This window comes from Acanthaster planci, linkage group LG01 (genome assembly GCF_054643075.1).
Source record: "Acanthaster planci isolate LZ-2023a linkage group LG01, COTS_SCS, whole genome shotgun sequence".
In the NCBI taxonomy this organism is placed as follows: domain Eukaryota; kingdom Metazoa; phylum Echinodermata; class Asteroidea; order Valvatida; family Acanthasteridae; genus Acanthaster; species Acanthaster planci.
The window spans coordinates 36,918,889-36,944,710 of NC_141777.1; the positions used below are offsets into that span (position 1 = coordinate 36,918,889).

The following is a 25,822-nucleotide window of genomic DNA, read 5'->3' on the forward strand; positions in this document are numbered from 1 at the left end:
CAAAATACACACCCTCCCAAAGTTCCAGAAATCCGGTATATCACTCTGATCCACATCTCAGGAAAAAAATTATATCTATGGGGATCGAGAGAGTTTTATTTCTGCATCCATATATCAGAGTAGTATTCAGCTCGGGGCCTGATTGTTGTCTTCCTGTGGAGCGATTTGCCAATCACCTCCTCTAGTTATCTTTAATCAACAACTGTTCAAGCTCTCCCACCCAGCCCCGACAGCGAGAGATGGACTTCCGATCCGACGTGCGGAGCGGACGCGCCGAGCGCCACTTCAAACCTTGCCCGGAGACAACGGGGGATGAGACTCGATAAAGACGGTAAGGTGATATCGATGCCGAATGTGATACCGGGCATTGGTCAGACGCAAAAAAGTGAGGATGCTGTGTGTGTCTGTTTCGGCCCGAGGAAGGATGGAGGCGAAGATGAACGGAGCGATAGGCGCTCAGACTCAAGAAATTCACCCGCGGATGACCGGATCAACCCGGCAAGGCATAACTTTTCAAATGATCAACTCAACATTTTATGCGGCCTCTTGCAAGCGCTCGGCTGTCTTTTGCTCGCAAAGGCTTGTCGCACTCAAACAGGAGCGTCATGTTTGTTATCTCTGTTAACAGCAAAAAGTTTCGCTTATTGTCCTTTTTAATTTCTAATATGTTGCGTTGTCAGAGGTTGGGATTCAGTGGAATTAGTTCAGGGTATGTTTCCAGGAGGATTATTGCTAAAGCAGGGAGCTTAAGGCATACTTCTGACACCAATCTTACCAATAAGAAATGTAAAATCCTTTAGAACTTCGAGAGGCCGTCTTTCGCCCTCTCCTTTTATTCCTAAACCCTAAAAGAGCCAGGTTATTCTGGACCATCTAAAAAACCATTTCGCAAGCATGTAAAGAACGCGCCTTACAAGTACCGAGGTGAAGTTTTACAATGGTTTTGTTGTTATGGTGATTTTTTTGAAGTTCAGAGCGAAAGCCTGCCAGTCCATGTGCATTGAGCGCGGCAGTGGAAAAGTATATACTTGTGGCTAACCTGTCTTGGAAAAATTGGCACTACATGAGAACGATATGCTCAATTTTAAGCAAATTGGTATCAAAATGACCGCAAGGAGATGCTCGGCCCATGAATTTACATACGTGAATTTTCCCGATCTTGCACTTTGTGCATCCAAGTGCACTCGAAAGAATTCCCATCGTCTGCGGTAAGTGAGGCGCACACATAGAGCTATTAATAAAGTAAGACTCTTTATATAATTACAGCTGTATGGGTGCACTAAATCGATATGATGTCCCTGATCTGAAACCGTGGCAGTACTCGAATGTCTCGTCCAGAGCTAGCTGGTAGGTCTTCGCCCACTGAAAATACATGGGGACGTGCTGACAGTACGGGTAGCGGTGGTGCATCCAGGATAAGTCGACCCGGTGGGAGGGGGCTTGAACTAGAACTCCATCCCCCCAACCCCCGCCACCAAAAAACCCAACTCAGTCTCCTTCCCCTGCCTTGGTTGTGCCAGAGACGATGGATGGACGGCTGTATCAAAGCTAGTAGTTTAAGATGCAGCTCTTTATTGCATCTTCGTTTTTCAGAATGAAGAAAAAAAAAAGAAAATTTCAGTGGAGGGACAAGTCTGTCGATGCCTGTCCCCCTCCTTGGGGGTGTACTGCTTAGCTCAGGAAGCCCGATTCGGCCACTGACGGCCTGTAATAAAACTCTGTCAAAAACCCCCAGATAACTGTGGAGTGCGCCCTCCAGAGTAGTAGCATGGAAAGTCGTGTGAAAATGGCTGCGTCCATAAAGCACGTGAGATTATTGAGCGTGATGCAGAAACGATTTGTTTTTGACGTTGGAATAGTTCTCAGCATCCCAAGAGTCTGTCATCAATTATATCCCGGCAGATTGAGCTGGCATGGGATCAGATATTTTTCATGTACGTCTGCTGAATTTGTACGATGTATTTTATACTAGTAGGCTATAGCCTATAGGCCTATAAGCCTGGGCCTAGTAATAGTATTGTTACTAGCCCCACTAGTGTGGCACGGACTCTCATTCCTGATCCATCCTTAGCCACACATCTGTATGCGCAATTTCGTGTCGGCGTACTGAACGTTTTCGGCGCACCCACTTAACATCGTGGGCGCAATTTCTTTTGCACACATGATCTTTGACCTTTCCGTTTTCTATAAACCATTTATTGAATGATTTCACTCACGTTATTCAGGTATTTTCCAGTCTTTTTGCCTATATCCCTTCAATCTAACAGGCTCGCTCTCTCAGTCACCATCTTTAAAGTAAGGTTGTTGAACAATACGTCACTTGACCCCTCATCATCTCGACGCCTGTTCCATGTCAAGACATCTAAACTGCTGCCAAAGTTTTGGAAGAGCCCGTTGGTACATGTAGTATCTTATCGCTCAGTCTGATGCATGAAACAGGGTTTCCCTTGCCTGCCTATTCAAGTGATTTTAGTGACCACCTTGGGCCTTTTCTGTTGAATTGTACCACCTCAACCTTAAATTAGACAAATATGGAAGGAAAAAGCCCAAAAACAAAAACTTAGATATTTTGTAATTGATCAGTTTTAAATCATTCAGAGAGGGACACAGAATACAAGATCAATTTATTTTAGAGGGGAAATTTGGACTATATAGAATTTATTTTAGGCCGGGTTTGAAAGCACTCAATTTTGTTTTAGGCACTAGAATTTTGGCAAAATTTGTTTCACCACCTCAAACATATCAGTACCCCAGGGGAAACCCTTGCGTAAAACTAATTTGGGGGCTTTCAACACACTTTTGGAAGGAATGGAAGTAAAAAATTGCCGTGAGACAAACGATTCTGCAAGAAAGGTTGGGGTTTTTTTTCAAACCAGATGATAGCTGCTTAAAATGAGATTCTGTAGAGTGTTCATGAAGTTTTCATTAGTATACATGTGTTGTGTTTTTTCACAATTATTGAATGCTTTTCTCCCCACTCAATCCATACAGCAAACAAATCTTACCGCAGCAATACAGGAACAAGAAAATACTGGGACGATTTTTACAATGAGAGAAAAAGTGCGAGTGGCCAATCATTTGATTGGTTCTTTGCTCATGATGTAGCCAATCAGTGGCTGGCCGAGTGCATCTTCACAGGGAAGACTGGGCGAGTCAATGTTGTAAATGTCCTTGAACTTGGCTGTGGGACGTCCACTCTCGCCAGTAACCTACTGAAAGGCAATGGGGACATCATGAGTGTCGTCTGCCTGGATTTTGCTCTCAGTGCAGTGGGGCAAGCACAGTCCATCTCCAGGAAGATCTGCTCCTCGGGCAGGGAGTCTCTCCAGTTTATAGCGGCCGACGCAAGCAGACTCCCCTTCAGAAATGACCAGTTCGACGTGGTGTTTGAGAAGGGCACGTTTGATGCCATGCTGAACGGTGGCAGGTCTGGCCTGGCTAGGCTGTCCTTCGGCGAGACTGTTCGCGTATTGAGCTCCCAGGGAATATTCTTGCAGTTTTCTGACGAAAATCCTGATATACGACTGTCTTTTCTTGAAGAAGCTCTTCGAGAATCTGGCATGGACCGAACTCAAGCTTCTGTAACTTTCCAAGATGTTGGTTGTTCTTATGGTGTGGAATACTTCTTGTACTCAACAAAACTAAGTAAATTATAGTTTTCCTGAAACTTCAAAGTAATTGTTACTCTATACTTCTTTCATGATTCATGTGAATAAACTAGCACCTTCAATTACCCAATTCCTTCACCCAATTCCCACCTGAAAGGGCCAGTGACAGGAAGTTTACTTTGAAATGTATTTTGAGAAACTTTGCATTCCTCTCAAGTGTGTGGAAACTGCTTCAGGTCCTTTTTTGACATTTTTATAGAGTGCACTTTTTCAATTGTTTAAAGCTTTCGATGCTTTGTCTAACAAGTAAAAGCACTCTTGCTTTGATGTCATTTCAGGAGGACTCTTCATTTTAGGTTTTTTTTTCCAGATCAAATTGTAATATGGAGGCAAAATTTGCTCATTAAAACTACATGTATGTCATATACTGAAATATCAAATCACTGAGAGGAAAAAGCAAGAATGCAAAACATCCAAAATCCTGGCAAGTTCTTAAACTGAAATAGCTGCGCAGCTCTTTGGATGACATCACAATGTGCTCATGAATATGCAAATCCGCACTGGTGTCAGTATAGAAATAAATATCGAATGAGACCCCAAAAGAACCAAAATGCCAGGCAAATCTTACCAGGGCCTTTCCCAGTTGATAGGAAATTGCTGTAATAGTTCAGTTCAGTACGGGGAAGTGTGTTCTTCGGTTATCAACGCGATCCAATGGTCTGGATAGTGTTGAGCTGGACCTAAAATTTAACCTATTTTTGTTCGGTGAACACAATTTCCCTGAACAGTACCCCTTCCCAATTTGGCTTTGTTGTTGGCAACGCCCTTAATGTTTTACATTTGTTTTTAAATCTGTTTCCCAAAAATATTCCTCAAAATGATGGTGTTCACGATCAGCAAAATGGGCTCTTGCGTCAAATGCGTAAATAATCAGCACAGAAAGTACGGAGAATGGCAACGATTCATAGGAAATGGATGTTAACATCTCAACCTAATCTGACTCCGGTATGTACAGTTATTTCCTCTTCACCATCTATAAATCAACCCCCGCTCCCGAGTGATTTCCGCCATGAGTCTGAACTGCGACTCTCTTTATTGCCTTCCTAAGATGATGTGACAAAACAGTCGACCATTAAGAGCCATATTTCAGGGAAAGAATGCACTGGACTTCTAACCTTAATTTCCTCGTCAACGGTGTTATTTTCCATCTTTCAGATACAGATTTCACGTGGTTAAGTTCCGCACTCGACTTAAAGGTTCTGGATGAATCAAGCTGCCAAGTTCATGTACATGTACTCAGTGCATACGGTGTATGTAATCATTGTGAACGTGGTCGCGGTGTAATAAAATGAGCACGCAAGAAGTTCTCCTACTTTCTGTATTTAGAAGAGCCCGTAGAATTCAGTATCAAGCTGGGGTCAGAGCCAACGTGACTCTCCCCAGTAATTGCGTCCATGAAAACTGCCTTGGAGCTGAGGTTAAGGCGAATGAACTTCCTCTTTGGAGAAATAAGCATTCACTAGATGCACTTACAGCTCATACATTGCAATTGAAAGTGAACCCAGGAATGTGAAATTCTCTTTACACTTTTGCTCTTCGCAGGGAGTTCATTTTCATTTAACAAACCGTGAAAATGTTCACCAAAGTGGGGAGATTTTACAAATTTTCACGCACGTGGAAAAATATTGTCACAGATTTCACACAAGTGTGGGGAAAGGTTTTTACAGATTTTCTCACAAGTCGGACAGATTTTCCCAACTTTCCGGAAAGTAGGAAACATTTTCCCTCTTTTCACACAAGTGGGAAATTATTTTCACGCTGAGTGAAATATGAGTGTAGATAAACGTGGAAGCGAATTCTTTCCATACAGTTTCTCACTCCAGTCCAGTTAGTAATGTAACGTTTCACCAGCAGTGTACCGTATGTAGTGCAAAGACCACAGCGTGAAAAACAACGATAGCAGAACGTTCTCAGTAGACTTTCACGTCGAGTATGTTATTGTGGCAGGAGCCATCTGCTATCATGTGTCGAAAACTAGAAACCGTTAACTCGTAGACGACAGCCACCGTTTTGTGTTGAGTACTTGTGCTGTGCAGACAGAATTAAGCAAAGCTGGAAATGACCATTAAAGCTTCGTTTTTTCCCCTTTTTCTTCGAGTTAATTTGGTAGGATGCTTCTATGGTTTTCTTTTCTATACTAATAACTAGTTTATATAAATGTTCTGTGTCAGTTTATCTTCAGCTGGCAAGATAAGAAATTATTCCATATTTGCTCTTTCAGGAAATACTAAGAAAATATTCTACTGTCACATATCTCTATTAGGCCGTATGCAATTCATTCACTTCCATTGGCGTAACGGCTTCCCGTTATTATGAATATTTGAAATGAACACATCGTCTTGTGTAAGCTGTAGGTAATTGTTTTTAGTTCCTCTTGAAAAAAATGTTTGCACAACTTGGTGTCCCCCACGTCACTTCAGTTCCGTCACTGAGCCAATGTCTATTTGTTTTTCAGTCAATTCAATGATTTTAAAGCTGCTTTTCTTGTCGCCTGTGCGCCTTTTCATGCTGAACCAGATCATAGTCGCTGTCCATATTCGTCCCACAGTATCTACAAGTCTTCATCTCCTTGGCGTGGATCCGCCAGTGGCGCTTGAAATTGGTCTTGTACTTGAACGTCTCGCCGCAGATGGTGCACAGATGCGGCTCCCGCGCTGAGTGCGAGCGCTGATGGTTGGTCAGGCTCAGCTTGTGTTTGAAAGACCGGCGGCACAGTGGGCAGTTCAGGGCCGATGCAAGTGAAGATGACGACGACGCGGAGTGGTGGGCGGCCGGCTCACCGTTATTAGCCGGGGTAGCACCCCAATTAGCGCTCAGATGGGGGAAGAAAGCTGTGTCGTAGGTCTGATCATGGAGGTCTTTTCCTATCTCCATGGTCTGATGACGATTCAGCAGCTGATGGTCCGGGCCGCTCCCGCTGGTACCGTAGGAACCGGAATCGAACACGGGCAGGTGAGGAGCCTGGAGGGCCATCGTGACGGGACTAAGTTGGTCCTCGGCGGGGCAGCCCTCATGGTGGAAGACGGGCACTGACTGCTCATCCAGCCCGATTGACAGGTCCTTAGATGTCATTAGGTCGGGCATCATGAAGTCTGGCACAAATGCAAAATCCTCGTTATTATTGGGATCCTCCATGTCTAGTTGGGCTACTCAACGACGAATTGCCTACAACGAGCAGAAACGCATAAAGAATATAGAGCTAGAAGTGATAGACTATTGATTTTGAAATACCAAACGCAATACATACAATCGTTCCTTGACGTGATTAGGAGTCTGAGGAATAACTGACTTTCTGGGTTAGGCATGGAGCCCGCTTGAATAATTTTCTTTAGCACTTCTCTTTTCACTTCTCAAGCAAAGCTCTCCTTGGCCAAAATCTTATTTCGTTTACTTACTCCAGTATTCCAGCATTATGAGAGGGAGGGATGCCCCTCGGTTCCCCCAATTCCTCTCGGAATTTTGAGAAAAAAAGACCGAGCATTCATCGTATGAAATGAAAGCAAGATAGCACCCAGTTTCATGCACGGGCCGTAGAAAAATCACTCAAAATGGATTTAAAGAGGGCGATTATTTCTATGACTCGTATCTTTGGGTGCAACGTTAACTTTGCTGAGGAAAACCCTTCCTCCAAGTGGAAAAAAGACAGTGCCAAAATTATTCCTGCACTTTATTGCAGCATGATTTTCACTTGGCAAACCGTATGCTATATTGAGTATGCCATGCAGGATCAATGACTCGGAGATACATTTAATTTACTGTCAATGTACATGTATGAGTATACTTCATAGTACACTGTTCACTGTCCATGCCTAAATCTCTCATTTCTACATGGATTTTTATACAGGTAGCGAATTAGTTGATCATTGAAAAAGAAAAGGATTAAAAACCATTGTCATATTTTTATTTTCCTCTTAAGCTTGATTATTTTTATTGCGCTCTTAAGTTAATATTATTAACTTTCCGGTGCACGATTAACTGAATACAGTACCAAAACGCAACCTGGTTTACTAGACCTACACTGACACCAGATGGCGCTATTGCATGTCTCTGAAAACCGGAACCACTTCCAAACGTAAACATTATTAATTGATTGCGGGAGTCAACATGGCGGGGCTACAGAAGAGCCTTTTGTTGGCAAAAACTTGCTACATTTCTGGACATGCGAAAGTAATTTCGGCCCTCGTCACCGGCTTCAGGCAACCACATTTTACAAGATGCCTATCTACCTCGCTTCCGCACCCTGCAAACCAAGTATCTACGGTGCATATTCCAGAACTGGAAACTTTTGAAAAGATGGGCCACACTTTCGAAAGTCACCAGGAACTGTATCAGTTTTCGCTGCGTGAACCGGACAAGTTCTGGGGGACGCTAGCCAGGTCGAGGCTACGCTGGTACAAGGACTTTGATAAGGTCTCGGAAGTCGATTGGGCCGAGGGGAAAAACGCCTGGTTTCTAGGAGGAAAGATTAACGTGTCTGGTAAGTAACAACTAAGTCTGTATGTGGGTCATCTCGTACACGGGACAACTCGTACCCAGGTCAACTTGTGCCCCAGTCAACTCGTGCCTGAGTCAATTTGTACTCGAGTCAACGTACCCTTGCATGTATTACTGTCTTCAGTGGACATCTTAGCAATGGCTGCTTTGCTTGCAAACAATCAACTTTTTAATTAATTTTAATTTATTGCATTGTACAATCCTCTCCTTCACTTCAAAAAATCCTTGGGCAGTGTTGTATCCGACACCTTGATGTCCAAGACCGACACCAGGGCATACGATACCAAGACCGATACCTACTCCTTCAAGACCAGGACTTCCAGACCGAGACTTTTGCAGGTCGAGACCGAGACCAACCATAAAGCAATGTTTAGTTTTTACCAAAAGGTAAATAGGGACAAACATATGGCAGTACAGTTAAGTACAAAAGAAATAAAATGAAAACATTAGAATAAACTCACACACACAAATAGGTCAGATATTTGGACCACTGTGCAAACCAAATCTTGTCGCGCACCAGAGCGCTAGCGCTGCACTGGCGCGGCTCGCCTTGCTAAATCAGTTTTCCTTCCAGAGTTGCCTTTGATCGAGCACAAGTCCTACTCTGATCAGTATCCAATCAAAATTTTTGCACGGCCATTTATGACATTGGCCTAATATGGATTATGGAACGTAAGGGCGTGGCTACCAGAGATTGGCAAACATAATGCTAAGTTTGAATATATGTAAGCACAATTGGATGTAGTGAGAATTTGGAATTGTTGTGCAGCGGAAATGTCGTACCGGTATGTTGCATGGTCTCGGTTGATTATTAGTGAAATCTCACCGTGTGCTTTTTACACGAATTGTCCTGGGTACAGGGGGTCCTAGATACTAGCTAGCTAAATTTCACATTGTTGGGACATTTTATCACTTTCTGGTGGCTGTTACAACATTTTAAGTGAAACTTTGTGTTGTCCGTGTATGGAACTCTTTCCAAATGCTCAACAACTCTTGACAATAAAATAGATCGTCTGCCTTAAGGCTAATCAAAATAAATGGCTTGTTTATCATCCCTCAAAGTCAATTCTTTTGGCTGGGAGGGCGAGGGCCTTTGATACCTGATATTTGCACTGTGATGCTATTGACACAAATGTCTTGGGGTTTGTAGGTCAGACACTATTCACACTATGACATGTCGAACTACGCCCCACGGCATGGCAGCGTATCGTACTATGACATGTCAAACCATGCGGCATGGCAGCGTATCATACTATGACATGTCAAACTATGCCCTACGGCATGGCAGTGTATCATACTATGACATGTCAAACCACGCGACATGGCAGGGTATCGTACTATGTCATGTCAAACTATACCCCATGGCATGGCAGCGTATCGTACTATGACATGTCAAACCATGCGGCATGGCAGCGTATCATACCATGACATGTCAAACTATGCTCCAGAGATTTACATTATGAGATTTACATGTGCATCACTTATTTTCTGTTGCACTGGTTGATGAGCCATCAGAAAGGGATAACATGTCCTAAAATGTCAAATTTGCAATAAAAATATTAAAGCATGTTCTTAGAAAACAGAGAATTTTCCAGACCCGGGTTTATGCACAGAGCGTCAAGTGATGTCCAGTGTATGGAACACTTTCCGATATTTGTTTGAAAAAAATCAAAAATATTAAATATCAAATTAAGATTTGTTTTTAGAGCTGGCAGTGATGAAGCAACCAACTAAATTTAATCAGCCCAATCAGGTGTTAGTTAAGCATGTTACCAGTCGCATCCCAACTGACGTTGATACCGGTAGGCCGAGCCTCCATCACTATACATGTAGCTGGGATAGTGGGCCAGTCCAACCATAGCACATACATAACTTGCCATTGTGTGTCATAGCATGTGTCAGCGTCATTTCATTTCACGGATCAGCATCTTGTGCTTGCAGAAATTGTGTGATGATGAAATGGCAGGTTGGCAAACTGCCCGAGTACAAGTACCGGTACTGGTGCCATCAGTTTGAGTACGAGTACTTCACCATTTGAGTACAAGTGTTAATACTCACCATGCTCACCCGAGTAGTTCTTGAGTATCATACTGTGCATGTATGTAAGTAAGTACTGAGTATGAGTATGGTACTACAACACTGGATATGTGTAAAGCAAATGTTGCTATTTTTCTGCCAACCAAACTTTCTGGGAAGATAAGACTAGGCCCTAGCCTCTGTAGCTATGAGGGGCATATGCATGTACATGTACTTTACATACAGGAGTATTTTTTCCCTTATATTTTGGCAGTGGATATTGGACCAGGAACCATATTATTTTTGTTTTGGCACCAACACAGTAACAGAACCTGCACAGTGCGTCTTTTGGAGGATAGAAATGTTACCGTGGCAAATCTTCTGGTTCCTTGCATTCAGTGCATTGCCATTGTGAATGCTGTGTACGAGATAGAATTCAGTTCTAGTGCTGTTATGGACTTCATTTCCATTGAAAAAAAAAACTTCCGAGCCGTGAGTCATGCAGAGCAAACAAACTTTCCTGCAATTTAAATATGAATGATGTTGTGACATAATTGGGTTTGGAACCTCAAAACTGACCCCAGATTTGAGTCTGCACCGTCATCTTCTGACGGGGGTCGGCACCATGTTCCTTACCCGTTCGTTCATGCGATAACTCGGATGGAAGGTGAATTTAATATTTACCAATGTCAGTGCTGGCTGTACCAAAAATAAAGTGACTGAATGACAGCAAAATGTGTACTTTGTTCTATTTAAATTATTAATCTAGGTACAGAGTGTCCACAGATATACAGATATTGGCATATTTGGATTATATTTTAAAATATTATGATGTAAAATATCAAAATATAACATTCGTGTCATGGGCACCACTTTTTCTTCTTTATTTCAGAAGTTCTTTTTGAAAACATGAAAATATTGGTTCTCTGAGATTCTTTTAAAGAAATGCAATGTAATTTGCAGAATGTTACCCTATTCATCTTCTAACAGCTTAGCCAAGGAATACACTGCACATTGTTCTTAGCGTATTATAAAGATTTGCGGGGATCAAATTAGAAAAGATCAATGAGACAGCCCCAGGCAAAGATCTGAATCCTATCCAAATCTGATCAATCAGCTCAGCAGCCTCAGCTCAATCCAGGGTGAGAGGCTGTAGTGTACAAAGGCCTTGATAGACTAATTGTAAAATAACGCTAGACAGGTTTGTGAACTGGGTCAAATCACAGAACTGAAGTAGGACACTATTATATTGTAGCACTAAACAAAGTTGATCAATACTATACTTGTACATGTACAGTATGTAGGTTCTTCAATATGAAGTTTCTGTGTAGCCTGGGTCCTACAATTATTTCATTGGTTCTGTCATTATTTATGTATTCATGTATGGTTTACAGTGACCAAAACCTGGAAAATTGGTTGAAATTCCAGACCTTTTTTTTTCACATGACAACTTTTACAAGAGCATCATTAAGGCCTACTCTACCTGTACAATATTGCAACGTTATCCGACAGTCTCTTTAATGTGACATTTCCCTGTACACACTTTAAAAAAAAATTATCAGTGCGAAAAGTCATTCATATCTGGTTCCTTGCATGTACAAATGTACCATAGTGCAGGCCTGTACCCTGTACGTTGCTATGTCTCCACACTGCTCTCCATAAATTACAGGGGTGAGCTGGGTTTTGAAAAGAAATAACATACATGTAAATCATCACCTACCAGTACTGTAGACCGGTATGCACAGTACTATACAGTACATGTTGCATGTTCTGGTGCTTCTAAACTGTCATTACTATAATTATTCAAATATTGTAGGTTCATGCATTAAAAAGGGTCGGTAAGTTTTCAGAAGATGGAATTAATGCTTTTGAGAGATTTTGAAAGTCTTTTCGTTCTTATTTTGCCCTTTTGGTAAAGTTGTGTTTTGTTTTAAACAGTCATTAAAATACCTTTTTTGATGATCTTGTTAAGATTTCACAATGTCTTGATGTATTCGCACTGTGTTCAGAGAAAGTGAAGCAGGTTTAGAAGCTTAAAACTGAAAATGCATAAGAAATGTTTGACCAGTGTTTATGAAAATTGAATGTGTCAGTATGGTGAATGTTAAATAAGATATGAGTTTCTAAAGATGAGTTGTAACTGTATGCTGATTGACATTATCACATTTGAAGGTAAATTGTTTGAAATAAGGTCCATGTATTTTGCAACTTGCAACAGTCGTTGCTACAAAAAGTTTAACCCTAACTCCTCGGGCTCCTGCCCTAGAAAGCATACTGAACCTCACAAAATCCAACAGGTACATGTACGTGTACATGCAGGTCACTGTACCAAACCGGATAAACTCTTAACAGAATGAGCCTGTTAGAGTTTGAGTGATATGGTATGGATGGGTCTATGGAGTATAGGATGACTTGCACTGAACAGTACCAAACCTGACAAAATCAAGCATAGTCCAACAATTGGTACAGCAAGCCAGGCACTGCACACAGTGACCCGAGTGTGTCTCAACTCACACAGAATCCAACACCATCTCCCTGGGCCTTTCATCCCAAGTCTGAACAAAGTTCAACAAGTTCATCAGGTATGGTACCAAACCTGCAAAAACCTCACAAAACCTGCTGTTGGAGTTACGGTAGTCAGTAGTTGGAGGTGGGATGCTCTACACGTATTGAACCTAAAGTCCCGCCTGATTTTCATCTTTCTCATGAATACAAGTAAGAGCGTCCTGGCCTGCTTCGTGTACTAACAAAAACAAATGTTTGTGCTCTAATGCTGAAATTAAAATTGAAATGGTTTGAACAATGTCTCGATAAAAAACAGAAATGAGGAAGAAGATCCTTGTAACCTTTTGTCTTCAGTTGCTATTAATTTTTCTAATACTTTTTACGGTTACGGTGTACATGTACCACCATATTTGTTCGTCATACCAATCTGAGAAGTCTAGAAGACGTGTTTTATTGTGGACATGTGTTTGAGGAACAATTTAGGGAACAATTACATGTATTTGACAGGTTTTACTCTACAGAAAATAAAACGAAACATAAACAACCTCAACTTTTGTGTTACTTTTCTTGTCCGGCACACATACCAGTACAGTGTACCAGTGCGTGTACATGTACCAACCCTATCCACACGTGTACACTGTACATGTATTCCTGTATGGAACTGTCTTTTAAATGAGCTTTACAATCAACTCTTAATAAGACAGAAATAGAGTGTGCTTTGAAATTGAATAAAAAAAAAAATGACTGAATCTGTATTCTGGATACAAAGAGGAACTCACCTTGAATTGCTTGTAGATATTGTTGCTTTCAAAATCTCAAGCATTATCCCTGTGTTCTCTGTCTTGCTGTCAGTTCAATTAACATTGTGTTGCATATGAAGTAACCTCTGATTATCTGATTTCGAATTGGACTGTGTTGCTTGCTCGCTTGGTTGGTACAGCAGGTTCACTCCTGCCGTGAAAAAAACCGTGCTTGACTCCTGGGCACAAGCCAATCAAATTGTTGAATTTACGCCCTGCCAACTGTGACGTTGAATATACGTCATTCCATTTCAGAGGACAGTGAAGGGAGTTCCTGATTTTGTGCTCTATTGCCCAATGGCTTGGGCCCCAGAGTGCAAGTATGTCACAGCTGCCATTCTTGCCAAGGGTTGTTATGGTAGGGAGACCAAACAAAACATCCGATTTCTGTCCTGTGCAGACTCTGACCTTGTTACCTGTTGACGCCTCTCTAAATTTGATCTGTCAGATCTGTGTTCTAGCTGTCCTTTTTTTTTACTAAAAAGGGAATGAAAGAGGGTAAAAAAAAATTGAAAAGCCACCCTGCTTTTGTGATGTATTTCATACACAGTGGGAAATGCTAGAAAATGGAAAAATGAGAAATGACAACAATTCCTGTTTGCTGTTTAATGCAACAACAGTTGCCATAGCAACCAGAACCGGGCACGGACATGTATTGCACTTGCCATCAACATGCATTGCACAACTTCACATAGACAGAGTGCAGACTTGTGACATTGTTGCATCTATTTATTGGCTCGTCATGTCGTTGAGATGTTTTCGAATGAAAATCAAAGGTTAAAGGGTACATGTAGCTGTATGTGCTGCCTATTGTATGAAAAGTATTTGACATTTGTATTAGGTTCGATGCATTTAAAAGTGCACTTTTTAAAAATGTTTCAAATTATTCATTCTTTTCTGGACAACTGAGGATACTGTTACTGTGATACTTGTTATCTAGGGAAGATATGGCCCAGTGCACAGGTTTTCTTTTCTGTTCAAATTGTGAACCCAGAATTTACTTTCCGAAAACATTTCCGGGAAAGGGTTGCTTGCTTGCTTATTGCTATGTACATGTACTTGCTCAACAGTGAATTACCAAATAGAAGAACACTTAAGCCTGCAAATTCTCCAAATATACTTTTTGCATACACCATATAAGTAAGTAATATTTACTCGGTAGGTTTCCTTCCTGACATTGTAGAGATTCGTGAAAAAATTCCATTGGTGCTAATATGTTTTGGTTTTTTTTTGCTAAAAGTAAGTAGACATTACATTTAGTCTTTCACAGCCAAATCTAAAGTCCTAAACCTTCCCTGCAGATCCTAAAGGAGTTGCACTGCATTTTGCAGGATTGGGGAATAACAGAGGCACTTGCAGATCATAGACACTGGTACTGGTAGTGTACATCGGTTTCCTGCATAGCGAAAGATTGTGGAAGACTCAGAATGTTCCTATCAAACTTGTACTGTTATTTTGCTCCCTGCTGAGAGCGGCTACTTGATAAGAATAATTTCATTGTGTCACTGAAAGTGTCTCTGCTCGCCCTCATGCCACAAGCCTGTCATTTCTCCTATTTTTTAATGTCTGTTTCATTACGTTTCTTCTTTAACTTCTTGTCTGTTTTGCTTCTCGTTTGACCTTTCCAGTGAATTGCATTGATCGACACAAGGAGGCAAATCCAGACCGAGTTGCTCTCATATGGGAGAAAGATGAACCGGGACAAGAAGAGAGGATTACATACAAGTAAAATCGAAATACATTTTGTTTATTGACAGTTTGCTGAACGATTGATGTTTTGAACGAGATGGAGAGGACTTGGGTTTACTGTAGGACTTGAATGGTTTTGTTTCATTTCAGGGTCTGCCGTTTTGCAGTTTCTCCCCAGTTGTATAAACTCTGTTTTAAATTGAAAACAGAAGGTGCTTTGTTGTTGCTCTGTACCGTTTGCAGAGAGAAAGAAAATTTCCATCGGTCCTGTCAGTAAAGTTTATTTGAAAGTCACTTTCAAATGTTAACAAATAATGTTACGAAAAAAGGAAGTCGTCCATGTGTGTAGTCACTTAAGTTTTAGGATTTGAATCAGATTGGAGGCCTTGTAATTTGTTACAAAATCCCCTTGCTGCCCAGTTTTCCCCAATTCTTGAAATTAAAAAGGTTGCTTGGCGTTGAATAATATCCAATCCAATCCAAAAACGTGTGTTCTTATCCAAATACAGACAGCTGTATGACATGACCAATCAAATTGCCAATGCCTTGAAGACCCAAGGGGTGAAGAAAGGTGACCGTGTGGCCATCTACATGCCTGTCTCCCCCCTCGCTGTGGCTTCCATGATGGCCTGTGCTCGGATCGGTGCTATCCACAGGTAAAGTGCCAGCCATTGGTAGATAGTTTGGGAGTAGGAGAAGGATGAATGGGAACTGTGGCCCCCCAAAAAAAACCGGATGAAAGAAGTTTGTACAAGACTTGAAAAATAAGACAGGTGCCCTCTTGGGCCATTTAACATCCCGTCCCACCGGAAGAGAGTGGACAGCCCCCAAATGCCTCCTCAACCATCAGAAAGGACATAAAATGTTTACAGAAAGAGATTCCAAGTGTTTTGCCCTTGAAAAAATGTGCTCCCCCTTAGCAAACTTTTATACTCGTATCATACCAGAAGTACCTCTCAAAAGAAATTATATGTTGATACCAATAGAACTGCATTACTCAAAAATAGTCTAGTACAATGCGGTGTCCAATACTGGAATAGCCTAAATGAAATTATAACAGCAGCGCCCACTTTATTAACATTTGCTCTAAAGTTGAAATATCTAATATTTTCTGAATACATCACCTGTACCGACTAGAATCGTATTTTGATGCACTGTATTATCTCCTGCCTGTCAGTGTTTGTCCGTATGTGTATCACTGCCAAAAACATATTCATGTCTTGTATTGTCCTGTGTTATAATATGTATGTCTGTCAATAGGTTAGGGTACAAAAGCAAATCTACGCTTCACCCTTTACCTAAATGTTGATCTTTAACGTGTTAATAAATAAACAGAGGTGTTCGGGATTTGCCCTCAGTGTTGGCAGCATGCAAGTGCTGATAGCTTTGAGTGGTGTAGTAAATGTACATGTTGGAACTCTTGTGAGTTACATTAAAAAAAACTGATAAACTGAGTTCTTTAAATTCACTTGCATATAACAAATTCTCCATACTAAAGACACTGTTGCTATACCTCGTGATTTGAGACCAATTTTGGATTAGTTACAGTGCATAACACCTTGCACAATGCACTGTTTTCAATGGATAAGAAGGCCACAAAGGAGCCAGTCCATTCCAGAGTTGTACAAAAGCTTTCCCCGAATCACGAGGTATAGCAACAGTCTCTTTAGTCTGAGGAATTCAGTTTGTAATGTTTATGTGCAATCAGATTTAACACAGTGTACCAGATTTTATTCAAATTTAACTGGCAGAAGGCTACATGTAGTTGCTTCTTACAATGAGCTATCAAGCGTTATCATTGCCCTATCATGCGGCCAAGGGAATATAAAAACTTACATGTAGTACTCAAGGTAGAATAGTAAAAATTACATATACTGTGTGATATATCATAGGCCACTTGAACGTAACCTGTAGTTGAGGTTTTACAGTAATACTGACCACTTCTCCTAAGACATTGATGAGATTTTACATCTTGGTACCTCTGTCTTGAATACTGTTCTTTTATTGGCTGAGAACAATCACATGACCGGGTGACAAATACACATGCCATCATCACCTTCGGCCATCACATCACATTGTGATATCTATTGAGTAGTTCCCACCCCACAGTTCAAATCCATAGTGCGTGGACCACTTGCCAGACCATTCACTGGTACCTCTGCAGCTTTCACCATACAGTTGATAATAGTTAACTCTAGTGGGAGCAGGGAACCGGTACTGCAATATGATCAGCTGATGGAGCCCTGCATTTTTTTGTCCACAGTTGAAGTCAGCTGGAAGTTTGTTTCTGTGTTTTAAGTTTCTCAAAATGTCTATTGAGCTTGGAGACACATGCCAATTTTTCTTCAAAAATGGTTTTTAAGACATAAAAATATTCCATCTCCTTTGAGACTTGTGTTACCAGCACAATACGGGTGGTTCACAGTAGTGGGCCTCCACGAGTTTACATCGTGTTGACCAATCACAGTACGCGAAATCTGTTGACCCAGTGCACGTTTGGAAAGTGTGGAAAAATTTCCTGCAATGTGATTGGTCAACGCGTTACAAAATCCTGGAGGCACACTATTGTGTATGAACTGTAATAAACCGACGTGATGATGTACTGAGTCTCTCAGCATGTTCGACTTTCTTATCAGCAATGGACTAAGATACTTGTCAGTCGGGTTAAATTTGAGACCTTCAGGTGAGGAGAATGTTACAAAGAATTCAAGATAGTAACAAAACATTCACGGACCGCTGTGATTTGGGACATGATCTTATAACACCCTCGTGCAATATACATTTACATGCGTATATCATTTACACAATTTCAGTCAGAGCCAAACCAATGGCCACAAAAAGGAGAACTTTAGAGTTTTTGTTAGATGTCTCTGTGATGTCACACATACACTGTACATTCACTGAAAATTGATCACTCAACTTTATGAAGATGAAAACAGGCTTCATGAACAACCAGTCACATACATGAAGTGTTATAAGATTTTTTTAGATTTAGATTTGTTTATTGATTGAGTGCATGTGATGTACATGCATGCTCTTTCCTTTGTAAATGTTGTGATATAGAATTAATTTGTAAACAGATCATTGAATTGTATTGTTGTGGGATTCTAAAACTTGTTGTTATCTAAAAAAAAAAAAACCATGAAATTCAAATGTATTGCACAACGTAGTGTGATATACAAAAGTGTATATAATGTATGTACATGTAGCTATTTAAAATAGTCTTTGTATGTTTGTATTTTTACCTATGTTGTGATGCTGTGTCATGTAAATGTATATAAATGTATATACATACATGTACACCCCTGTCTGATAAAAACTGATTATATTTTAGTGAAATTATTTTTACTATTTGGTTTTGCAGTGTTGTGTTTGCTGGCTTCAGCGCTGAAGCATTAGCCAGCCGGATTAGAGACGGTAAGGTTGTTTTGACTTTTTGCATAATGATAATAATTCGAGTGTATGAAACCTTTAGCTTTTTGTTAAACTACCCCAGTGATTTCCTGGGACTTGCAGTATTTTTGAGGGATTTCGAACGGCGCAGCTTAGCCGGTTTTGCATGAAATTTACAATGAAGTCAATATCTCAAGTTTGTTCAACGAAGAATGTGTACTATTATACATGTATGTAGCTCATAGTGCTTGTTTTCAAAGGACTCAAGAAGCCGCTCTGGAAACATGTTTTGAAGGAAAGGGTTAAGGAGGTTTGGGGAAAAAAGCAACAGAAGAAAAGCCATAATTTCCATTAGTTTGTCATTTACACATGTATTGTCAGCTTGGCCAACTTGATTGGAAAACATAATGCAAGTACAGAACTTCATGGATTGTGGTGGAACCTACCTAGATGTACCGTACTGTACCCTAGTCAAATGTGGAGGAGTCCTACGGAATGTGGGAGGGGCTCTTTGGAGAGCAGCAGCCTTATGTTACATTTTGGAGGCATAGTGCAATTTCCATTGCACGTCCATGTGCATGCATGTTTCTGTTTAATAATGGGTAGCAGGGTTGTGCGCATTCCGATGAAAATTTTGTGCCGCTTGCCCCACACAATCAAGACCTTGCAAAATATGTCATTTGTTGGTTCACATGAGTTGGCCACGCAGCAGACTTTGCTGTCCCGTGCCCCACTACTAGTGTGTTCCTGCACCTGACACCTGGCCTGAGAGGTATATATGCTGCAGTGCATTTCATTTGTACCCTCTGATGTTGATTTCTGCACAGGCGATGCGCAGACGATAATCACGGCAGACCAGGCCGTGAGGGGAGGCAAGGTGATTGAACTCAAGAAGACTGTTGACAGTGCTGTCAGCCTGTGTCCAAACATCAAGCGTGTGTTTGTAGCCAAGAGGACGGGGAACCCTGTGCCTATGTCACAGACTGACATTCCACTGGAGGAGGTTGGTTTTTACTTTTAGTGTGTAGAAAACTGATGGTATTTAACTTGCCGTATTTGTGCCAGTGCCTATTGTTGTAAATGGGTCATTCCATGAGGTTGGGGCACAGTTAGTGACGGTGTCCTTGTTACATGGGTAACTTTCACCACCTGTCATGACCTGTAGATTACGTCATTTACTCTGTAAAAATAACACACACCTCTGTATTCAGCCTTGCAAGATGTATAATTTGGAATCCGCAGGCAGGGAAATAGCTGTTCATTTTTACGGAACCCATGTAACGATGGACACCGTCACAAATTGTGCCCCAACCTCATGGAATGACCCAAATAGAAGCCATCACAAGTTACAAGAAGTCAGTCACATAGCAGCCACGAGTCAGGACTCAATTCACAAACAAGTTGGTCCCTCGTCAGTCACAAGCCAATCACAAGTCATAAGATCTTCAGTCGGGTCACTAGCAAGTAAGTCCCAAACCAATCACAATCCATTATTTACAGGCCATGTCCAGAGAATCCACAGAATGCCAACCAGAAATCCTGGACTCGGAGGACCTCCTCTTCATGTTGTACACATCAGGATCCACGGGGGCACCCAAGGGCCTGTCACACTCCCAGGCAGGCTATCTACTGTATGCATCACTCACGCATCAGGTATTTATACACAGATGCTGAGAACATGTGCACAAACGGAATTAAGGATTCCCAAGGCAAGATTGAAATTCTCACGGTTTACTTGTTGCTGTCGCTCTTTCCCATGTGTCTCAGCTGCAAGGGAATCCACCAAGCATACAGGTATTTGGGTAATTCTATAAATTAGGGGTCCAACTTGGGGACATTTTTGTGTCCTGTTATACGCGAAGCCAGTCAACTTTTCTTCATGTAAAATTGTAACCACTTTATCAAACATTGTGCAGATTGAACTGTATATTGTACAAATCATAAACAATGTAATCCTGTTTGATCTACAGAATGTGAACAGTACTAATATTAGTTCCATCCAGAAAAGCTGAATGGTTTCACCCATAACAGAACACCAAAATGTCCCCAAGTTGGACCTCTAATTTATAGAATCACCCATGTACATGTAGCAGTAGTTGACTCTACCAGGTGTACTGGAGTGAACAATGGTATTGTAATAATGAATCCAGCCTCCCCTCTCCCCTGACAGTGTGGTGGATAGATTGGGGCTGTGGATTACGGGTAGAAGTCTCAGCATATGAAAGCGAGGATAAGCTGATTGAGCTCGTCCACAGAAGGGGGTAGATGGCATTGACAAACGGGGGTGCCCAGATGGGGAACCCAAAAATGCCAGCAGGGCTAAACATTTAGTGATTGTTTCTGTCCAAAAGTATAGACCAACCAGTTGAGAAATGACAAAAGGGGAAAGGGGGAGAGCTCTCATTTGAAACAGAAAGCAAAATTAAATGGGCTGGTGCATCGCCTCTGGGTCTGCTAGCAGCACAGGATTCTAAAACTTCCAGAATGTGCTTTTTATTCTGAATCTTACTGCAAACATTTGTATAAATATTTGGTTCACATTTGTGTGGCGTCAGTAAGAGGACTCAAAAAGTAAAAAAACAAAGAAAAAAGCCAGGAGTTATTCATTTTACACATGTACAGACTTATTTTTCTCATACTTGTGTTTACTGCATTGTCCTGCGGTCAGATCCCGGCACTTGTTTTGCATGTACATTGAAAAAAAAAAGCACTTTCAATTACGTGAGTGTGAATGTGACGTCAGCCCGTGGCCACCCACTCACATTTTCAGATGTACTTCGCACGAATACCCACGCCACGCCTAGGTAGTTAACAAAGGTCTCCCCTGGCCCGTCCTTGGATGTTTCATTCTGTTGGAGACCTTGATTTTTTTCCCGGCTGCCTGCCAAATCACTCATGCAATAAATGGGATAGACCTTGACCACATTTAGGTCTATTTAGGTGTTGTGCATAAATTTACAGCGGTGCACATCCGTAAAGTGTAGTTGGAATGTGTACAAAAGAGCGCAGGCGATTTATTTCATTTCTAATAGGAGTAACAATTACACCATAAAACTCTGCAAGCACAAGATATTTATAACTGACAGTAGCACTGAAAGGAAGCCTTGATAGGTCGCTACTCAAGGAGTCCATTTTGTGAGTTTTACTTTGGAACTTGTTTTGTGCAACTTTCTTCTTTCAAAATGAAAGAAAGCTGTTAGGCATCTCCTTTTGGTTACTGTCACTTTTTTAAAAAACTCCAAGCAATTCCTGACCAATGAGGGCACTGTTGATGTGATATCATTACATGAAGACACTGTTTGGTTTTTTCCTTGATATTGTAAACCCAACATCTGCACATGAGAAATATTTGTGAGGAAACATTGCTTATAGGGCTACTAAACTTAAACAACAAGGAATCACCAAAGAGAAAAAAACATTTGACAGCAAAAGATCCAGACGTCTTACAGAATTTTGTGCAAAAGAAATGTCACACTGATTTCTTCCCTAGATTTCTCATATTTGCTCATAATTGTGTTATATGCAAACTTGTATCAGCATGAAATGATAAAAAGTACCAAAATGCCCTTGAAATGGCACTACGAAAAGTAAAAATCAGATTATATGGAACTCCAGCATTTATAAAAACTGCATTAAAATGATAATAGTAATATAAATAATTCTTGATATAGCGTCTTACATTAAAAAGGCTTTACAAAGAGAATCACAGACATAAATAAAAACCAAATGACAAAATGATTAATATAAACATTAAGAATAATACCTTACAAAAATGAATATCTTGAGTTACATTTTTAAAAATCCAGTTCAATTCACAATCACAAAATTGCCCTGCATGGCCAATTAATTGAAGGACCTTTGATGCTACTCTGGGGTCCGATGTCCACCTCGGGAGCAGGGCGGACGTCAAACCTGACAGTTCTGGGGATTCTTCGATGCCATGTGGCCATGCATAATGTATTCCTAGGAACTGGTAACCAGATCCGGTCAAACATGCCCTACAAGTTTTTTTTGGTTAGGGTGTTCTGATTTGGTTGGGGTGTTTTTATTTGCCTCAGAAAGAACAAACTGTGTCCTTTGTTTTGGTGTATCGCTCAGTTTGGCATGCTGATGAGAATTTGTTCTAGATTCACTCAAAAGCCTGTAACTCAACTCTAGCAACTCATGACTGATAATGTTAGATTAGGTGATATTTTGTGCATCTCAAAAATATGTAGCAATTGACACGGCCTTGGAAAATGATTGTCGGGATTAACATGATTATCCCACCTGTAAGCTTAATTGTCGATGCTTGCAAATACGTCCATGTACACTTCTGGTCATGTCAATTGGAAAGCAGTCTTGCTTCAGCAGAAACTGGATTCCTCTAACAGAGAATACCTGACCTGTTTTTGCAGATCATGTTAAGATACTTTGCACCTTGTGTGTGTTCCCATTGCTCTGCAAATTCTGACCTCAAACTTTTGTCACTTTACACATCATCCTTGAGCATGTTTCTTTCCTTTTTCTTTTTTTTTTGGGGGGGGCCTACTACACAAGCATTTGTTCCGAATCGCTAAATGAAAGAGCTGTTTTTGTAGAATGATCAAGTCAACACAAACATGGCAGATCTCAACCGTGGGAACATCTCAACCGTGGGAACACTTTGCATGAAGAATGTGAAGAGCACATGAAATAAACCTTGTCCAGCCCAATAGATTTGTAATGGGAATTGGGTTCATTTATACACAGGCTCTTCACGGTGATGATGCCTCAGAATCCATCTGATACTTGTTACGAGAGACTTTACATCAGGCAGAATTTCTCACACACCGTTGAGTACAACACTATGCCAAAAATACTAATCGTAGCAATCTCTTTGTTGGTGGTTCTTTGTTCACTTATTACATCGCGGAGAGCTAGCAAAGGTGGTGCAAACTCTACTCCAACAGGTCACCTTTAGGAGTCGTCATTCAAGCGGAAAATCTTTTACACTGTAAAGCAAGTATGTGGAGCAGTTTGGGTGTTGTGAAAAACGGTGTTGTAGTCGAGACCTCTGAAGACCATCACAAGACCAGCATGAGACCTCCAGTCTGAATTCCAGCCACGCACTGCAGTATTTCAGTGAACTGTAACAAATGCATTCGTTTGTTGTTGTTCACCCCGGTATTTATATTAATGGGTCTCATGAATGGTCTTGTGTCTGGTCTTGTGTCTGGTCTTGTGTCTCGTCTTGTGTCTCGTCTTGTGTCATGTCTTGTTTCTGGTCTTGTTATGGTCTCGACTACAGCGCTGGGGAAAAACTTAAATGCCCGCCTGCATGTACAAGTAAAAAAGGATGCCTGGTTATCTTCAAACAGCACAGAGACAAGGTAGTCTGTTACCAAAACGTGTTTGTTAATGGTATCCTAATGCTGATTTATACAAATGTGTTCATTCTTTTGGTTTTTTTTTTACATTGGAATTACTCATTGTAGATGGTGTTTAACTACCAGCCTAGTGATGTGTACGCCTGTGTAGCAGATATCGGCTGGATCACAGGCCACACCTATGTAGTCTACGGTCCACTAAGCAATGGGGCTACCACTGTCCTGTTCGAGAGCACGCCGACCTACCCTGATCCAGGTATTATCATCTCTTCAATCTGTGCCTGGGTGTGTTTGAGCTAGGCAGATATGCTTTTCAATCAATGAAGTGGCTTCTGGGAGCTTGCTTAAATACCTTGATTTGGGCATTTTGCATTTCACTGAATTCTTCTGTATCTGATCGAGGGTTCACTGGTGTACCCCGATCCTGGTACGAGTACATGCACACAGTGTTGTTCTTCACAGATAATGCTTGAATGTATATTTGAGGGTACCCCAGCATACCCTGATCCAGGTATTATACTTTCCAATCAGTTATTGGGCATCAGTGATGATTGTCCACCTCCGGACATCATGCATTTTCCCACTTTATTGGATTCTGTGCTAAACTGTGCCCTCTTTGGTAAAAACTGCACCGTGGCTGTGCCCAAATGTAACAGCTATGGCCAGAAATATATGTAATATTTGCTCCCAAAGAAGCCACTGGCTACACACTAGCCGCTTCCCTTGGATATGAGCCTTGGTTTTGAGTCGAGCCAGGGTTTCATCTAGGACTAAAATATCTGCCTGTCATATCTAAAATGTTAAAAACTGCCTGTCCACTCCCAGCAAAATTTGTGTAATGGATCTCGAAATGGAAACTTGACGTAGCTTTGTTGAGAGCAGAGCCTCTCACATAAGGTCCTGCAGACTTTGTTGGGAGGAGAAACTTCTTAGAAATGAATACGTTTACGACATGACGTCACACTTTGTTTACATGTGTGCTTTCCTGTGGCAGTGAGGTTAGACTAGATCCATCGAGCCAAATAGGAAAGCATACATGTAAAGATAACATGATGTCATCATGTTATAGGTCTGTTGGATTTACGGATATCATGCCCCGGGGGGGGGAGGAGATTTCCCCAGAAACTTCCCCTCCGAATCTGACCTCCAGGGATTCAACAAAGTTTGGAGGATCCATCCAAACGAACCAGCTGTGCTGATGCTGTGGAAAATGTTTTGCAGGTCGGTACTGGGAGATGGTTGAAAGGTTGAAGTTGAACCAGTTCTACGGCGCCCCTACAGCCATTCGACTCCTCCTCAAGTTTGACTCTTCCTACGTCACCAAGTATGACCGTTCCACGCTCAAGACGCTTGGCTGCGGTATGTAGTCGGTGATGCAAAAGTGACCCCATTCTGCCAAAAAGATATGACCCTGTACGTTTTCGGTTCTTGCTGACATTAAAAATCCATGCTTGTTCCATGCTCTTTGTTATTTCTATTTTTTTCCCCTTAAAAATAATGGTTGTTTAACAATAAAATAAAATGCAGATAATATGTGGTATGCCTGTTAAAATCAGGACCTTTAAATTCTAAGACATGAAACAAAACGATAAGCATAAAATAAGCATGCATGAAAAATTAAAACCCCATTTAAGATCTTGTGAACTGTCCTGTGTCATGGTCACTAGCCAGAAAACACTGATAACTGTAAACAAATTGTAAGGTAAACATGTAAAATGTCAAGGAAAATTGATGTGTCTCCACGTTCCATTGAAATGGTAACTTACCACCCATTTGTTCTTACTTTCACCTGACTGTATGCAAGTTAGCAATACAAATGTTAACTTTTATGAATTGTTTTTGAGTTTGGGTTTTGGGGGTTTCTTTTGAGGACACAAGTTCGCAATCTTTTTCTCTGTCTCCTTTCTTT

The 25,822-nt window shown here is 41.1% G+C and overlaps 3 protein-coding genes across 6 annotated transcripts in view; 2 read left to right on the plus strand and 1 right to left on the minus strand.

The window, feature by feature from the left end:
- The window catches only part of acss1 (acyl-CoA synthetase short chain family member 1), a 44,717-nt gene that overhangs the window by 7,626 nt on the left and 11,269 nt on the right, over positions 1–25,822 (plus strand). The window contains exons 1-8 of one of the 3 annotated variants that reach the window (XM_087137732.1): positions 7,551–8,145; positions 15,112–15,208; positions 15,682–15,828; positions 18,537–18,589; positions 19,393–19,568; positions 20,066–20,218; positions 24,022–24,169; positions 25,135–25,272. In XM_087137732.1, coding sequence (XP_086993858.1) covers positions 7,773–8,145; positions 15,112–15,208; positions 15,682–15,828; positions 18,537–18,589; positions 19,393–19,568; positions 20,066–20,218; positions 24,022–24,169; positions 25,135–25,272 — 1,285 coding nt within the window. In that variant the 5' untranslated portion in view covers positions 7,551–7,772. Of the gene's footprint in view, positions 1–7,550; positions 8,146–14,392; positions 14,624–15,111; positions 15,209–15,681; positions 15,829–18,536; positions 18,590–19,392; positions 19,569–20,065; positions 20,219–24,021; positions 24,170–25,134; positions 25,273–25,822 lie in introns of those variants that run through there. The other 2 variants (XM_087137734.1, XM_087137738.1) reach the window with 2 other exon arrangements.
- On the plus strand, positions 1,732–4,980 carry LOC110981593 (citrate synthase-lysine N-methyltransferase CSKMT, mitochondrial-like). The gene is made up of 2 exons (XM_022239259.2): positions 1,732–1,934; positions 2,992–4,980. Exons 1-2 carry the CDS (start codon positions 1,769–1,771, stop codon positions 3,654–3,656), a joined length of 831 nt encoding a protein of 276 aa, XP_022094951.2. The 5' UTR covers positions 1,732–1,768; the 3' UTR covers positions 3,657–4,980.
- On the minus strand, positions 2,989–13,704 carry LOC110982354 (uncharacterized). 2 transcript variants are annotated; one of them, XM_087137742.1, is made up of 2 exons: positions 13,463–13,704; positions 2,989–6,833 (listed from the first exon to the last, which is right to left on the minus strand). In XM_087137742.1, exon 2 carries the CDS (start codon positions 6,801–6,803, stop codon positions 6,138–6,140), a length of 666 nt encoding a protein of 221 aa, XP_086993868.1. In that variant the 5' UTR covers positions 6,804–6,833; positions 13,463–13,704; the 3' UTR covers positions 2,989–6,137. The 2 variants fall into 2 exon arrangements, with proteins under 2 accessions (XP_086993868.1, XP_086993874.1); XM_087137748.1 differs by lacking the exon at positions 13,463–13,704 and adding an exon at positions 12,129–12,147.

Excerpts from the sequence above, each read along its gene's own strand:
- LOC110981593 (XM_022239259.2), top strand. The coding sequence starts at position 1,769 with ATGGAAAGTCGTGTGAAAATGGCTGCGTCCATAAAGCACGTGAGATTA. Across the intron at positions 1,935-2,991 it reads TGGGATCAGATATTTTTCAT|CAAACAAATCTTACCGCAGC; the intron begins GTACGTCTGCTG and ends CAATCCATACAG.
- LOC110982354 (XM_087137742.1), bottom strand. The coding sequence starts at position 6,803 with ATGGAGGATCCCAATAATAACGAGGATTTTGCATTTGTGCCAGACTTC.